The 16,138-nt window shown below is 37.2% G+C and overlaps 1 protein-coding gene across 1 annotated transcript in view; it reads left to right on the forward strand.

The window, feature by feature from the left end:
- The window catches only part of Usp20-33 (Ubiquitin specific protease 20/33), an 88,001-nt gene that overhangs the window by 66,826 nt on the left and 5,037 nt on the right, over nucleotides 1-16,138 (forward strand). Inside the window, exons 14-17 of the mRNA XM_081743288.1 lie at nucleotides 3,831-4,023; nucleotides 7,356-7,613; nucleotides 7,875-8,001; nucleotides 11,241-11,394. Coding sequence (XP_081599414.1) covers nucleotides 3,831-4,023; nucleotides 7,356-7,613; nucleotides 7,875-8,001; nucleotides 11,241-11,394 — 732 coding nt within the window. The remainder of the gene's footprint in view (nucleotides 1-3,830; nucleotides 4,024-7,355; nucleotides 7,614-7,874; nucleotides 8,002-11,240; nucleotides 11,395-16,138) is intronic.

Consider the following 16,138-nt stretch of genomic DNA (forward strand, 5'->3'; position numbering starts at 1 on the left):
CTTCGGAAAGAAATTAAAGACAAAATACGGCATAACAACCAGTATTATGATAGTCTCTAGTGATCAGTGGTTATTACATCAATCTTTGGAGTGAGTTGTTGCGAATTCTTTATGAAGAATACAGTCTTCATTAACTTTGAGGGGAGAAACGTAAGATATTAAATGAAAATAAAAATATGTTATATTTGACCAGAATTAAATACATAACACAACTTAGGATGTGAGTTATCTTGGTGAAGTAGCAGAACTCTTGAAAAGTCATAAAACTAATGGTGAAAGAAACTGATGTAAGAAATTACTAGAAGAATATAATGACGAAAATATGTCCATTTGTCTTTTTAAAACATGAATCTGAGTTCAGGAAATTAAATTATGTTTGAGATGTTAGATATAGTCAGTATAGGAAGGTAGAATACTCTCGTGATTACATGGAAAATAACACTAAAAGTACGGTAAGTCTAAGTAATCCTTGTTGAATGAAGACATATCGCCCCCAGAAAGCAGAAAGGTGCTAAGTGCCAAAATGCAAATTTCTCAGAAGAATAAAAACGAATGAAACACTAATTAATTCGATTCTTTCTTTCTTTTAGAATTCAGTTTTCACTGCAGACCTTTCGTATTGTCTCCTTTCTGCATAACATTAAACATGAAATGGGTAGTCAGGATATGCACGTAGTTAGAAATAAGGAGAATGACGCTTAGCACCTTTCTACTTTCTGGGGGCGATATATTCGGTGGGACACTCACTATTGCTAAATTCTCCCCGGGAGGTTTTCATAAGAATGTGGGCGAATATACAGTATATTAAGTTGTTAAAAAAATGTATTGAGCCTTTGGAGGTAAAAATTGAGAATACGTCATTGTCATTTTTAAATAGCATTTGAAACCACATGCACACCATTTTGTTCGATGTCCTGCCATTTGTCCGGCAACAAGATGATCCCCTCGCTTGTAGAGCTTCTGTAGTTTCTGGCCTAAAACATTGACACGTGTTTTTACAGGCCTCTTTTGAAACTAATGTAATACTATTCTGGGAGTTCTGTAGAGGCGGAAACAAATTATAGTCGGTCGATCCCAGTTTTGAGGTATGGATGATTAAAATCTTCCAACTAAGCGCTCTCAATTTCTGACGGTCATCAAATATGAATGTGGTATGGCGTTCTCAGTGTGGTATACAACACCCTACTTGTTAACTAGTTCCGACCGTTTCATTTGAAGGTACACTTGCGAAATTGTCAAGATGTCCAAGTTTATCGTTCTGCCTGATGGCAGCAGCTCGTGATACACAATTCCCTTCCAATCTTACCAGGCGCAAAACATATCCTTCCTGGAAGTCAGTATGTTCTTTGCTACAGATTGTAGAGTTTCTTCTTGCTTTAACTATGACATTTTTCATGCGTTGTTGTTGTTGGTTATCCACTTTTCAACACTCGTCATCAACCGCTTCAGAAATGGCTCGAGTTCGTTAGGTTTCAGTAGAAATTCACAGATGGAAAGTCGATCGTAAATATTTTTGAGTCAGATCATGTGGCGTCAAAATGTCGAGCTTCTTTTTGTAGCCAGCTTTCTCCAAATGGATTAACACTGGCGATGGATGTTTAGGTCCTTTACGATGTTGTGACTACTTCTTTGCCTGTCTTGCTTAATTTTTGCCAGAATATTATCCACTTTCTCTGTGATTGATCGCCTATTGCAAGGAGCATCTTGGACATTGAAATTTTCAAACTAAAGCGGCTGAATCATCTTTTGGCTGTTGCTTTTGATAACGTATTGCCCATGAACAACACAAATTTCTGTACGGGTCTGTGTAGAATTTCCGCCTTTATCGAAATTGTAAAACGTAGTGAAGGTTTGCGGAAAATTCACTCATCTTCAAGGGGCGTTTCAAGAATTGCACCACTTCTTGTATATCTACTAGGTTCACATGTCAGATGACGTTAGGCCTAACCCCAAAGGCTCAATACTTTTACACTGAATTATATATATCTTCAGTCTTTTCTTGCGTCTTTCTATGGTGCAGGTCAATTAACTAGCTCTCTTCTTCAATGGGATAATTACGAAATCACCAATCCAGATGTGCTAGACTACATAGCTAAATGGGCAAATTTAGTTGGGTTAGACCCTCCGGCTCTCGAAATTCGTAACAATCAGTCGGCCTGGGACGAGCCCATCTTAATTACCATGCAGCTTCTTTATTGCAAACTACAAATAACATTGAAGATAAGGCCAGGCTTCTCGCGGTCATGTCCCCTGAAAACGGTGCATGGCTTCAAGCTCTAGCATCACCTCCTCTGGACCTACATCTATCCAATGAGAGCTTCCGAGTATCCGTCGCTCTACGGTTCGGAGCAGATATATATATATGAACCACACCACTGCCCCAAATGCAACACCTTAGTAGATAAAAAAGGATTACACGGTTTTGTCGTACAAAAGCAGCGCCGGGAGACATCCACGTCACTCAAGTGTGAATGATATAATATTAAGAGCTTTAATATCTGCACGGCTTCCAGCAGTGAGGGAACCGTATGGATGTAACCGTTCAGACGGAAAAAGACCTGATGGTATGACAGTACCATGGAAGAAAGGAAAGGCATTGATTTGGGATTTCACATGTTCAGATACTTATGCCCCCTCCAACGTTCAATATTCCTCAGTACAAGCTGGACTCTTAGCTGCTCAAAGAGCAAAAGAAAAAAGGAATAAATATAGTAATCTACTCGATAACTATTGCTTTGTTGCAATAGTAATTGAGTCTAGCGGTTCTTGGAAAGGCGGCGGCCTCAAATTTATAAATGAAATCGGCCACCGTCTATCAATTAAATCAGGAGATATTCGAGCAAAATCTTTCCTGATTCAACGCATTAGCATAGCCATTCAACGTGGGAACGTGTCGGCTATTATGGGAACGTTACCCACCGGTAAAGAGCTAAAAGAGGTCTTTCTTCTGTGATTGCAGAGCAGGGAGGTTTTAAGTAAAAACAAATCATTGGTGCAACAGTTTATGTAACAACCGAGCAAGGAGTAGGGAGAGACAGCTCACAGTCCATAAGTTTATATGAAAAATTACGGCAGAATGCTGTACCGTACGTCAAGACAGTGACATAAAATAATCTGTTGGAGTCATTGAAAGCAGTTAGTATTACCTGTCAAACAGTATGGGAACAAAGGTGTGTATGCGAGCTGTGGTTTCTTGGGAAATATCTCCCATCATGCTGAACGGGTAGCAATTCGAGGAGTCATGTATGTTTGGAAGCTTTCTCAGGCCAGCAAAGCGAAACAAGAGGCACGTAGAACAGGTGAATAAGAAAGTAAAGAGACAGAGAAGAGTTTAAGCATTCTTGATGTTAGTAAAATTTTAAATCATATACGTATTGTCTTAAAAATATTTAATTGTTTAAGTTCTTCGTTAGTAATTGCAAATGTAAAACATTTATTAAAGATATTTTCAATATATATATATATATAATACTAGAAAACAGTAGAAGTATAATAAAACACTGAAAAGGTTATATTATAAGTTCTTTCGTTAATTGCATCGTCACATAGGGAGAAAAAGTGAGAAGAAAAAAAATAACAGTAAAATCTGAGAAAAATCCAGCAAGATGCCATGTTTAAACGTGGAGTCACGTGGCCACGCTTTAGTGTTTACCACACTGTAAGTAGATGGAGTTCAGTGGAGGAAGATAAAATAATGGAACGAGTAAGTTGATATTAGTGCAGTAATATGATGTTCTTAGTGTTTTCTGGTGCGTGATTTGTTTTTTATTCCCGCTTTGGGATTTTGTTATATAAGCAATATATGTCTTAATTAAATAATTTCTTTTCAGACTGTAAGTCTCAAGTAACAACGTATGACTTATGTTCAGTAATTTGTCATCATGGCACGGCTGGTGGAGGACATTACACCTGTTACTCATTGAACTGCATTAGTGACCAGTGGTTTGAATTTGATGACCAGTATGTAACCGAAGTTGCACCCGAGACTGTGCAGAACTGTGAGGCTTATGTTTTGTTCTATAAGTAAGTAAGGGTAAGAAAAATGTAAAACAGTAGTTTTAATGACTACCGGTATATTGTTTTGGTATTTTAAATAATACTCAATAATCAATTAATCATTATTATTTATTCGTTGTTGATGTGAATTAACTGTTTTATATTGTACTGCAAAACCTTTTCAACCCAAACCGTAACTTACTTTCTTATTTTCAAGAAGTTGAGCCACTATGGCATTGGTGTGCGTCAGTGCTCAGTGCTCAATGCCAGTGGCGTCTCGTGACATAATTTTTCGGTAGTTCACAGTCGTTAGAAAGTTCTATTCTAGAATTGTTTCAGTATTCTAAATAAGCAAAACGATAAAATCAATGAAAGTAACCAATATATATATATATATATATATATATATATATATATATATATATATATGCTCCATTTTATTCGTATATGAAATCACTTCTGATATTCTTCTGGGCGTAAACTTGTCAATAAGTCTCGTGAAGTTTAGTTTTTTTTTTCTTTCTTCATTTTTTTCTCTTTTGATACTATAACTAATGCACTGAGACTATTTTGAGCTATGGTACTCTTTTAAGTGCTTTTATATTCTTTAATATGGTAAAAACAATTTTCAGTTTTTGAAATCAACGTCCGATTATTTACTATGATTTTCACGAATATTTTTGTATGCCATTCTCTTTCTACAGACTCACCATCAATTTCACAATATACTAAATGGAATCTCCATTAGACTGCAAACGTCTGCCATCTCGTATGTTTGAATTCCTGTGCAAAACAATGATATTTTCATTTCAGAATCTATTGTTTTAAATTACCTTTCAAATTTTGACACAGTTTAGTTTTCACCTCTAGGTAATAGTAAACTTTGGTTGATTATGTTCTAACTTCATTCTAAACTTTCACAATCCGTCAGTGCACTCAAAGATATACAGTAGTTTGCAATCACTCAACAGAATCCTCTACAAAATAGGATAATGATAAGATTTTTCTTACAAGAAATCTGAAAAATACTTCCGTATCGGACAGGTCTTAGATTCACTAGTATTGAGAAAATAGGTCTTCTTCTATTTTGCATGTGTTAAAGATGAATGTTGATAAAAAAAAATCAGTTCCAAAATTTCCTTCAGGTTGCTGCAATGCAGAAGGTAAGATTTTACCATCGTAGCAATGGTACCAAGTACGATATGTTTTGATAAGCCATTCGCTTTTCTTACAAACATTTAGTTTATTTAGGCAAGAAAACCGTAACCGAAAGAAAAATCAGAGATTATAGTATTTAAAAGAAGTCTTGAAAATAAATTAAAATTTAATTTTGTTCTGCGTTAACTTAAGAATCTGTGAGGAAGGGTTTTAAATCTCCCATTTTCCTTGGTACGACCTCGGAAAGCCGTAATTTTGTTTGTTCCATTAGCATGCTTTCATTACAAGAAATTGAGACAAAAAGAAGTGTAGATAACTGATTGAAAGAATGAGTTATATGCTACTACTATGTTCTTCTATTTCAAATTGCAGTTCATTTTTTGATTCTGTTTAAAGCGCCATATTACTGGAAATAAGTTAACAATAGCTGTCATCGCTGCTCGTGCAAATCTTGATTTGAACGTCAGGAGACTGCAATTTCTCCCCTCACCTGCCCGCGTTTCCCTTGTGTACCACACACAGAGCAATCTCTCACACTCGCTGTTACGTTGTGAACGTGGTGTGATGATGGAATGCATGTACGCAAGGGGTAAAGCAAGCGAAAAATAGAAATGAAACAACAATATAATAATATTCTAAATATTATTAAATGTCTTAAGAAGCAATAAACAGCGCACGATATTTGGTGGTTCACGTGCTCTTGCGAACTGCACAAGGCGACGCCACTGCTCAAAGCACAATTCCCAGAGAAGTAGATAAGTCGCCGAGGTCTCCTGGAATGACCGCTCAGATGACCCGACCTCATACTTCTTGATTTCTGTCTGTGGGGCTATGTAAAGCAGATGATGTATGCTAAGAAGCCCCGCGATATAAGACACCTACAGAAAGGATTCAGCACACGTGTGACCACATTTCACCAGACATTATCCTGCGTATGCGGTCGTAATGAATACAGCGACTACGGTTGTGGATTAGATTGGATGGCCACTATATAGAATATGCTATAGTGTACCGTTGAAAGGTGATTTTCAACCTTTAAGTGTTCACAAAATGAAAACCATGTAAGATATAAATGAAACAACTATACTTTCGGATTCCTAAGCTCACGGCAGTGTTACTTGATATGCAACATACTACCGTTCTCATTTGAAATTTAGAATTTCTATTTGAATGGAGGACTTCAGTATGGTGGCCATTGTCGCCATGTACCGTGTAAAGCTGCAGCCCTCATTGTACTGCATCTCTCAAGAGATTTCATATTTTCCTCAAGTTTCAGAGTAAAAGGACGTTCAAAGACGTTTGATTCGTCCTGTATTATAAAATACATTTTTTCATAAGAGCCCCTGATTTCTCCAAGACATTTTTTTTTTCTAAAAAGTAGACTATTTTGAAGATAAAGCAATTTATGTTTTCGTACATTTATATTTACTGTTTAGCAACTAATATAAGTATTTTAGCATATATATATCAATAATTAATTTACCTAATTCCACAAATAACAGTTAATACAATGCTAGAAAGCATTGAACATAAAAGAAATTACGGCTCTAGTTATCTTCATGCATTTTCTGTGTTTATTTTTGTTTCATTGTGTACTCAGCAATACTCAAAGTTGTTATAGGTAGCTGAGAAACTTTAACGGGCTGTATCTTTGAAACACTGCAATCAAAAAATCTTAAATTTTTGCTATATTCCGTTACTAGTAAACAGAAAACTCCTGTCAAAATATCATGAAGATCGCTGTCAGTGGGAGTCATGAGTGGTTGAATTGGTATGAAATGACCCAAAGAGGAAATGATTTTCTTCTTTATTGCTATATTCCGTTACTAGTAAACAGAAAACTCCTGTCAAAATATCATGAAGATCGCTGTCAGTGGGAGTCATGAGTGGTTGAATTGGTATGAAATGACCCAAAGAGGAAATGCTTTTCTTCTTTAAATGTTGTATTCCGTGCAAATAATCCATGAAAAGTTCTGCATTGTTATAAAGACCCTATAACTTCGAAGAGTACTTCTAAAAGAACAATGGAAGTATTCGGAGTACGTACAAGATTGTGTTACAGTGCTTAAAATATTTTATGAATAATGGAAGTCAGATATAATAATAAAGTAAAATCGGGGGGGATATTTCCAGTTATGTTCAAATTTTAGACTAATCCACAAAGGGGTTACATAGATTGCTCAGTTTCTCTTTTCTTTCAGAAAAAGTTCGGATGAGGTGAATAAACTGCGACAGCGTACCATTGAATTAATGGAACGGTCACAAAATGAGCCGACGCTGATGCAGTTCTACGTTTCGAAGCAGTGGGTGAATAAATTCAACACTTTCGCCGAACCAGGTCCCATTGACAATTCAGATTTTCTTTGCGTTCATGGTGGTGTATATCCAAACAAAGTTTCCTATGTGAATGAATTATGTACTGTGCTTTCACAAAGTGTGTGGGAATATTTATATGAAACGTAAGTATATCGAATGTTTAGTATTAAATAACAATAGCTTCATTGTGTTTATAAATCTGTACAGTATGAATGTTTTGTTGTCTAGTTTACTTCCAAAATGCATACAGCTATCTATATACACATTAACTGAATAATGTATTTCATTTTATCAGATGTAATTCAGACAGGAAAAATGTTGAAAAATTGTATAAAAGTACTATTTACATTATATAAATTTGCTTATATGATTTCCTTATTTAATTTTTCATCTATGCTTCCTAGATTTGGAGGAGGTCCAGCGTGTAACAGGTTATATGAGTGCGGAGTGTGTAGACAGGAGCAAGAAGCGTTGCAGTTCAGAATTAAACAGGAACAGGATGAATTTATTCAGCTGCATAAGGAATTTCAGGTACTGTAACAGTTTTCAGGATATTGGTTATCTTAAGAGCTATGTATAAAGACTCAAAAATCGTTCATACATTTTAAAAAAAAAATTACCTAGAACAACAAGTGCTAGAACACACTATTATGAAAATATTAAGTTCAGAAACTTTAACAAAACAAATACATTTAACCGTTAACATGCCGAATTACTTCCAAAATTAAAACTAGGAGAGCTTTGTATTAAATTAGTCTTAGGTATGTAATTAAAAGATTAATGCAAAGTTGTTATAATTTTTAATTTTTAACAATTAAATATTTCCTAATTAGATTCTGATTACGTTCTTCTACAAAGACAATTCTTCTCAGAGTATAAACACCTCATCCAGTTCCTTGCCAGGTGGTAAAGTGCCAAGGACCGACGAGACGTTACCACGTTGGATAGAAACGGATATGCGCTGTATTAGATAGGATGTGGAGCGAACTTCGCCGGAAACACAAGAAATGCGTCTTCCTACCTCCCTAATGAATTCTAGGCTTCTTGCACCCCAAGCACCACTTGTTTCAATAGCGATTGGAGTGAAAACAAACTTTTCGAGAAGGTTGTTGTATTTTCTTTGCTTTTCAGCTTCTCTGCGATTAGCAACAGCTCCAGCGTTCATTACTGACAGAGGGAGACTTGAATGAGCGTATGTATCAGCGCATGTGAAGTCCCACAATAAACATTTACCTCTCATCCATGGAATCAGTGTCATCCCATCCGGTCGCTTTCCATCCGAACGACAGCAACCAGAAGGTTCCCGTATTGAAGGAAATCCAGCTGTGTTGAGGGCTCGTAGTATTATATCATTTACCGAGGAATGTCGGGCGAATCTACCAGCGCTCTTCATGCATGAAAGGCCATGCAGGCCACGTTGGTTAACCTCATCCCCACAAGCTGGACAGCGATGAGGCTCACAAACTGCTAAGCCTAAACGTAAGGCTGCAGCAATTCGAAAGCTTTCATCAAATGAAGGCCTAAAGGCGGAGAAGGTATCGCCATCAACCATGCACCCGCTTCGGGAGACGAGGCAGCAAGAAGCCTGGCTTTATCTTCTGGAACAAGAACAGATTGTAACAAATGATTATGTAATTGACATGCAATTGGTGTATACCAAGATGACTGATAACACTTTTTGTTAATCTCCGGAAGGCTTGTATCTGCTAAGTTTGCCCACTTATTAGAACCTTCTTGAACTGAACCATCTGGGTCCAAACAAATAACCCTGTGGAAGGAGAGCTTCGATTAAACGCAGAGATCCGTGGTATGACGCTAAGAATGTAGGAATCGCCATATCCACAGCTCGTCGAATACCAAGACCGCCCAAACCAACAGGTAAACATGCTTGTATCCAAGAGTTGTCATTTAAGGAGCAGTTCAGAATTGATTCAAGGCCAGTTTTCAGGACAGTATCATATTTTTGCAGCAAAGAACTCTCATGCCAAGATGGAAAGCATCGTAAAAAATAGGTTAGGCGAGGGATTGATAAAGATGCTCGTAAAAGGAAAAAGGCTGAATGGGCTGAAATTGATGGAAGTCGAGACAAGAACAATTCTAAAGTAGATATTTTATTCAATAGCACGTTAGTGAGTGCTTCCGACGTGAGAGCAGCACCTAGAAGACATGCATTTTGGATTGTTAGAGGGCGTATGCCTGGTGCAGCCTCATTAAATCTTCTAAAGATTTCGTCGAATGCGGTTTCATCTGTTCCAAGACAACCCACCTCGCATTTAGAAAAGTTAAGACGCAAGCCAAGAAGTGATGCCTTCTTATTTATTTCTATTAAAGATGAAAGAACTCTTTTTTAATTTTTATGTATGTGAATTGAAATGTTCCCAATTGGAAACATTGGCCGTTCTCAGGGGTTGACATTGTGTTGTGTTGTTTCACTTGGAATAACAACATGGAACTTGTGATGACAACTAGGTTGTAACCTTAAGTATGTCCGTGTATTTTGGTGAACAAGTATAGCAGATTTCCTCTTCCAAAATCCATTTTTTCCATTCATTCATCAACCTTTCCATGAAGATTTTCATATATTTTCTGAGTTGCAACAACTGCCATATTCAGACCATTAGATAGTAAGTTCGAACATCTTTCTTTCCATACGGGTGACGTTTATAACTGGATAGTATCTCATCAGCGACATCCATGCTATACATCCCATTTTTGTATTCTTCTTTGAGTTACGAAAGCATCGTTTTGTTATCTCCACTGGTAAGTGGGTCTGGTAGTTTGAATTTCTAGGTGGTAAGGAGTTCTCATTCTGTAAATACCACCATCAGACCGAAAATCACTCTCTTTTATCTCCTTTTTTATTTCATTTTCGCGGACCAAAAGACACTTCCCAGGTCGTCATATCAGCACAGTATCAGTTGCTTTGAACCAGTTGATTTGCAGCTCTTTCAGCAGTGGGTACGAGATGAAGACATTATCAAAGAATATCCCAGTATGCATAGGATTAGACACAATGGGCCATATGCAGGGTCCTTTTGAAGTGTGATTAGTGTCATACTAAAGCGTTCTACTTACATATGCTTCCTGCAGAAGTCGGGTGTTTAGCATGACGCTAATCATTTGTCAAAACGACTCTGCATAAGGCGGAATATGTCCAACAAGATAGTTACTACTTTAGTTCAAGTAGAGACCTAGATTCATCAGTATCATTCCCATGATAGAACCGTTGACAATTCGGTACTACACTCTTTAACTAAATAATAATAATAATAATAATAATAATAATAATAATAATAATAATAATAATAACAACTCGTAAAGAGGCAAATGTTTCATTTTGCACTATAGTTTCATAATGATGCGTAATAGTTAGGTTTTTCAATCAGTGCGTTTCGATGGAAAGTGTTACGAAAGGAAAGATAATCTGTGTGCCGCCCAATCAGTGAACTGATATAACTTTAAAGAATACTGATCAACTTGACAGGGCGTTCAATCCCGGATTACATGGTGAATATTTTCAATCATCGTGATAAACTTGGAGACAAAGAAAGAAAAAGAGGAAAGAGTAAAAGTTATATGATTAGAAGCTGTATTTATTATTTCTGTATTACTGGATCTGTATTATTTGTGGATTACTATTTTTTCTAATATCATCATTTTAATTACAGATTGTTCGATGCTTTTATTTTCTTGTATATTGCCATGTATTTGCTTTAGAATTAATTGATATATATTAAAATAAACTAGTATTTCCAATATTTTGTTTCCAGGCTGAAGAGTCGCCAACTGTAATATATGCGATTGCAATGAGTTGGTTTCGTCAGTGGCAGGGCTTCGTTCGAGGGAAGGAGCTCGAACCACCAGGTCCAATTGATAATTCATCAATCATCACAAATAAGAATGGACAACAAATTCTTAAAGTTGGTAAGTGCATATTTATTTATACTAACTTCATAAATTGACAAGTTCCTTCATTTAAGAGTTTGTTCAAGCTATAAGCAAACTGTGAGCTATTTTGATTTGATCTTTTCTCTTGTTACTAGTTAGATGCTGGTATAAATAACACTTTCAGTTTTTGTTAATACAGTACCGCTATATATTTCAGTAAGTGACTTTTAAATGAACATGTTGTTATTAATGTTATTTTATTGGCTGAGTTGCTTTTACATGCTGCCATTCAAGATATTATTATCACTATTAATTGGTAGGACTGACTTCAATAATTGGGACTTAACTGAACGTTGTCGTTTCTTTAGAAAGTGGTTAGATTACCATTATTCCTCCTGAACATCTGTCATGTACATATTAGGTCGGGTAAGACACTTGAGATTATTTGAAACAACTAATATTTTAGGAAAATTCTAAAAAACTACCAATTTATTGTCAAGAGAGAAATACAAATATATTTGGTCTAGGAATTAATACGTGCGGGTGGACAAGAGATGGCGCAACGAACGGAGCGTCCCACAGTTCCGTGTATCCACACATGTGTTGCAAACCCCTGTCATCGCGTATCGTTCGTAGTATAGGGCAGTGGATTAAAGCGTCAACACCAGTTTGTAGTTAAGTGAACATGGCGCAATTTGTGCCTGATAAAGTGTTTTTGCGAGGTGTCCTGCTGCATTACTTTAACATGCAGAAAAGTGCGAGTGAAAGTCATCGTATTTTGGTGGAAGTGTATGGTGACCATGCTCTAGCTGAGCGAACGTGTCAGAAGTGGTTTGCACGGTTTAGAAGTGGTGATTTCGGCTTGGCAGACCAAGAGCGAGCTGGACAGCCAAAAAAATTTCAAGACGAAGAATTGACAGCATTGCTCGAGCAGGATTCGTGTCAAACGCAGGAACAACTTGCAGCAGCATTAGGCGTTGATCAAACAACAGTCTCCAAACGCTTGAAAGCCATGGGAATGATTCAAAAGATGTCACATTGGGTTCCACATGAATTGAAAGACAGAGACGTTGAAAGACGAAAAACCATTTGCGAATTGCTGCTTCAACGACAGAGCAGAAAGGGGTTTCTGCATCGAATTATTACGGGTGATGAGAAGTGGATCCATTACGAGAACCCTAAACGAAAAAAGGCCTGGGTGAAACCAGGTGAACCAGGTCCATCACAACCAAAACGAGATATTCACTGTGCAAAGGTTATGCTGTGCATATGGTGGGATATGAAAGGTGTGGTGTACTATGAGCTGCTGCAACCGGGTGAAACTATGAATGGAGAACGTTATCGACGACAATTAATGCGTTTGAAGCAAGCTCTGGCCAGAACACGACCAGAATGGGAGAACAGACATGATAAACTTATTGTTCAACATGATAACGCTCGCCCACATGTCGCAAAACCGGTCAAAACCTAGTTAGAAAATGTCGGATGGGAAGTTTTACCCCACCCGCCGTATTCACCAGACGTTGCTCCTTCGGACTACTACTTGTTCGATTGCATGAACAACGATTTGATTGGACAGCGGTTTACTTCTTCAGAAGATATCGAAACATGGGTCTCTGACTGGATCGCTTCCAAGGATGAGGACTTCTTTCGCCACGGAATCCGTACATTGCCTGACAGATGGGCGAAAGTGGTGGCTAGCGATGGACAATATTATTCTTCTGGTATTTATGTATTTTGTGTTTGTACTACAGCTTCAATGCGTGCGTACCAACCGCACGAATTAATTCCTAGACCAAATATATTAAATATCCACTAACCTTACCCACAGAGGGGAGGTGCCACTCGAATTAAACATTTTGAATGACATTGAGGGTCTTGTGATTATATGATTTGAAAGAACTTTCGATACTATCTATAAAATATTACATTTCTCGAAGACTGAATTGTTTCGAGGAACCGATCAGATTTATTATTATTACTATTTCGAAAATTGGCATTCAAATGGTAATAATTCAGACCTCATTTGTTTCAAAATATTTAATTGTGGACAATGCTTATTGTTATCAATCTATCTATCCAAACAGTTCTGAATGGCGTTAAATTTTTAATGCTCCATTTTTACTCCAAAGGATGGTTGCCACCAAACTTAAATTTAGGGATAATACTTGAAAAATCTTTCAATCACACAAGGATGAATCGGTATTTATTACAATACTATAAAAGTAGGTTAACATTAAACTGGACTGGATTAACTTCGTGTGGGACTGTTTTCTGCCACCTTCCTGCAAGTTTCTCGATACCACGTCGTGTCCTTAGAATCAGAGAAGTCAGTTACTGCTGTTACCCCCTCGTGATTTTTAGTGAAGCATTATGATTTCAGGATAATCCAAAGGGAAAGTCAGGACTATATGCAGGGTGTGGCATCAGTTTATTGCCATCAAGTTCTTGAATTTTTTATTTCGTTTCCGGAACCCGAATGTGGTTTTGTGTTATCTTGTAACAGGACGCACTTTCGGTTCACCAATGCAGGATATTTTTTGGTCTAGTCCAGCATATATCCCATTCACTTCAACTGTTCGGAATAAAGGTCGCATTGATAGTGCGACTGTTAGGAACGAAATCGAAATTATTTGTCGTAGTTTCACCACACACAGAGAGTCACTTTATGGTCGGAACGGCCGTCTGTGACGACCAGTTCTGAAAATTGACCGTTACTCAGCCACTGTTTTTACACATTCGGACTTCGGAAAAACACCCACTTTTCGTCACATATGACAATCTGTTTCAGGAAACTCACATCATAGGGATTTTGCAGCAGTTGTCGGCACACATCCAGTCTCCTATTTGCTTGAGTTGAGGTCAACTCATGTAACACAGTGCGGCAGCCCCTAATGGTTTTCCCGACTTCATAAAGGTGACGCACTACAATGGACTGGAAGTACTGAGTTGGTTTTAAAATTGTCATATGCTTGTGGATAGATTTTCCTCAATAGGGTGTTATATGATTTCAGAAGATATATTACCTTGGGGCAGCCGGATCTTGACTGATGTTCGACATTTTTACAACCTGCACGAAATTTCTGGAACCAATGACTTGCTGTGTTTTGGTACATAGCACGTCCTCCTTTTGCATGATAAATGTTTTGGGTTCCTTCCGCAGCCTTTCGAGTTCGAAATCAATACGCTAACAATTCACGTGTCAGATATCGTTGAGTGCTTATCGTCACTACCACTAAAAACTAGCTGAAGACACTGACGGAGTAGCGGCTTCCATGTTGAATAATCCGCGTACCACCCTACTTTTTCGGGCCAGTTTCTTGTACTTACGGTCGATAACGGCGTATACACCCACCTGCTGTTTGGGTTACGGAACCGTTGGAAGACTTTCGGCTGATCTTTATATTTCCACAAATATCCGTCACCATATATTTCTGAATGCAAGATTATACTCCGAATCCAAGAAGCGTATATTTTTAATAAAAGATTACAAAGAAATAAATCTACAACACATACTGGGTATATTTTAGGAACTTACTATTAAACTAAACTACATCAAAAACCAAATCAGATACAAACGTCCCTTAGTCTTCCTCATTGGAAGGGTTCACTGAATCTGCGAACGCTCAAGACTAAAGGATAGACAAGGAAGAGGGTAAAGTTAGAGCTTAATGGAAGATAATTATTCTGTTCAGTAAAGAAAAATGCCATTTCATATGTCGCAAAAGCAAAAATTTCCCATGTTTTTAGGCACAAAATTGCGATAAACTTTTTTTTCCTGGATTTGGAAATATAAGGTACTTTGAATTCCTGTCAAGAACAAATTCTCGAGTTTTCAATATATGCACAGTCAAATTCAGTGAAGTGAAAATTTCTCAAAAGGAATTGAAACACACTTCAAAAAAATACCACATAATAATTACTGTCATTTGAAACAATTAAGCGATGATGGGGCTTCGGAGGTCAACCACCATCACTCACGTAGGTATTCTGGCATTATTAACAGGTTACTTGTCACTAATTCAAAGCTTCCACACATCATGATCTTCGTCTTGAGGGGGCTCAGTAGTAGAGGACTTACCTCTGGTACTTGGGGTCCCTGGTTCGATCCCAGCCAAGTAAGTTTGTAATGGACAACATCGTGTCGCTCTCGTTTTCTCCCACTTTTTCATTCCACCAATTCTTTCGTCATCATTCACTTGCTTTAATCATCATCTTTAGCCTAGAGGGCATAATTATGGGACGTTAAACTGAAAGATTTCATTTCATCTTTTCCTCTTAGTCTTGGAGTTCAAAGAAAGGGTTAAAATTTTGATTATATCTTTAGCGTCCGTTTAAAATGGATTAATGGGAATAAGTGTTTTTGTTTTAAATCTAGATGTATATGAATGAAAGTCACTATGTATGTGACTTAATAACTCTTGAACCACCCGACCGATCTCGGTCAAATTTTTCAGCATAGATGAGATTATGGCCTAGGAGTGTTTTTATAATTTCACTTTGACTGTGCAACTTAGGAGAGGAATGAATATATAATAATAAAAAGACATAAAAATGGAAATACATAAAAATATAAAAATACATAAAAATGAAAATAACTACCTTTCTGACTTAATAACTTTTGAAACACGCGATCGATCTCGATCAAATTTTCAACATAGATGGGGTTCGGACCTAGGATGGTTTTTATCATTTGACTTGACAGTGAAACTAAGGGGAGATAATTAAACATGATCGAAAGTGATCCATATTAGTAATTTTCGAGGTTGCTGAGATGAAC

The sequence above is a fragment of the Thermobia domestica genome, chromosome 2, assembly GCF_964235325.1.
Source record: "Thermobia domestica chromosome 2, izTheDome1.hap1.1, whole genome shotgun sequence".
Lineage (NCBI taxonomy): Eukaryota > Metazoa > Arthropoda > Insecta > Zygentoma > Lepismatidae > Thermobia > Thermobia domestica.